Source organism: Rosa rugosa, chromosome 2 (genome assembly GCF_958449725.1).
Source record: "Rosa rugosa chromosome 2, drRosRugo1.1, whole genome shotgun sequence".
Taxonomy (NCBI): Eukaryota; Viridiplantae; Streptophyta; class Magnoliopsida; order Rosales; family Rosaceae; genus Rosa; species Rosa rugosa.
Genome location: NC_084821.1, coordinates 51,219,531 through 51,221,068, shown reverse-complemented (window position 1 = coordinate 51,221,068; position 1,538 = coordinate 51,219,531). Strand labels below are relative to the sequence as shown.

General features: G+C 48.5%; 1 protein-coding gene across 1 annotated transcript; it reads left to right on the top strand.

Moving 5' to 3' along the window:
* Nucleotides 1-507: 507 nt before the first annotated feature.
* Nucleotides 508-1,338, top strand: LOC133730940 (uncharacterized). Its single transcript, XM_062158437.1, has one exon. The coding sequence runs from the start codon at nt 508-510 to the stop codon at nt 1,336-1,338; it is 831 nt and encodes a 276-aa protein (XP_062014421.1).
* The last annotated feature ends 200 nt before the right edge of the window (nt 1,339-1,538 follow it).

The following is a 1,538-nucleotide window of genomic DNA, read 5'->3' as shown; positions in this document are numbered from 1 at the left end:
TTTACCACACCAATTAACGTGGACGGTCAAAATCTCAACACCCCCGAGATGCTCCCGACACAATCTATCGTGGAAAATCAAACTGACACAAGCCGCCAAACTCACGGCCGGGATCTTGCTGCTATGTTGGAGATAGCCTTGGCGGACCTGCACAACGCAAACAAAGAGCGAGAAAGAGAACCAAGGGAGAAGGCGGAAGCTCAAAATCAAGTGGCAACGCTACTGTCAAAATTTAACGAGTTGAAGAAAACGCTAGGGACAGGTGCACGACCAACCCAAAGTGAACACTCCCAAAGTGAACACTCCCAAAGTGCCAGACTCAGCCCAAGCACAGGGGTAAGGGTGACACAGGTACCAGTAATCCCAATTAGTGTCGCCTTAAACCCAGCAGAGCTAGCGGGAACAGGACCCACACCGCCGCTACAATTGGCACAAGAGCAGGTGGCGGACTCACAGCCGCAATATGATAATTCGTTTAGCACCGGACAACAAAGGGGAACCGGTAACATGCAGGCACCTATACAACAGATGATGGCGCCAACCTTGCACATGCCTAGACTAACGGTTGGTGCCACCGCTTTGATATTGGGAAAAATGCGGGAACTAGAGGAAAGATTGCTAAGGGCTGAGGCCGGCACTCTACCGCCAACACAAAATCTACTCTTTGCAGCACGACCAGGTCCATTCACCACCAGAATTTTACAAACCGTCAGACCCACATATGCCAAGACACCTAAGATAGCTCAATTTGGCGGATCAACAGACCCATTTGTGCACATGGACACTTTCAAGAAGGTAACCAATAATAAGGGATTTGATGATGCAACACTTTGTCACCTATTCAGCGAAACGTTGGATGGCGAGGAAATGAGTTGGCTTTTCGAATGCCCACCAGGTTCTATGGACTCGTTCTCAGCTCTGTCAAATGCATTTCTGTCAAGGTTCATCCTCATGACGGACGGTTACCACAACTCCAGTCAGTTATTCAGCATCAACCAAGGTGTGGATGAAACGTTAAAGTCATTTGTCACAAGGTGGAGAACCGCCACATCAAGATGTCGGGATCTTGATAAAACAATGGCGCTGGCGGCTTTCAAGCAGGGACTCCACAAGGCAAGCTTTCTATATCACCTCAACTGCAATTTTCCAAACACCACATATGACTACGTCATGAAAGAGGCAGTCCTACATGCCCAAGCAGAATACAATACTTATGGCGCCACACCACCACCACCAAACACTCCACTCAAAAACCCCCAACCCGCCACATTCCAGCCAGGAAACACTACCACCACTCCAAACATGACCACACCACCCAATGACAAGAAAAGGGAATGACAGCAGGGCAATTACCAAGACAAGCGGCAAAAGGATCAACAATATCACGGCAAGGGCAACAGGTCTTTCCACAATGATCGCCGTGACAATCGCGATAACCGCCACAATAAGCCCGCCACAAATGCTCAAAAGTTTGAGGTCTTTACAGTCTTGACGGCATCATATGAAGACATATATGATCAGTGCAAGGATCAAATACC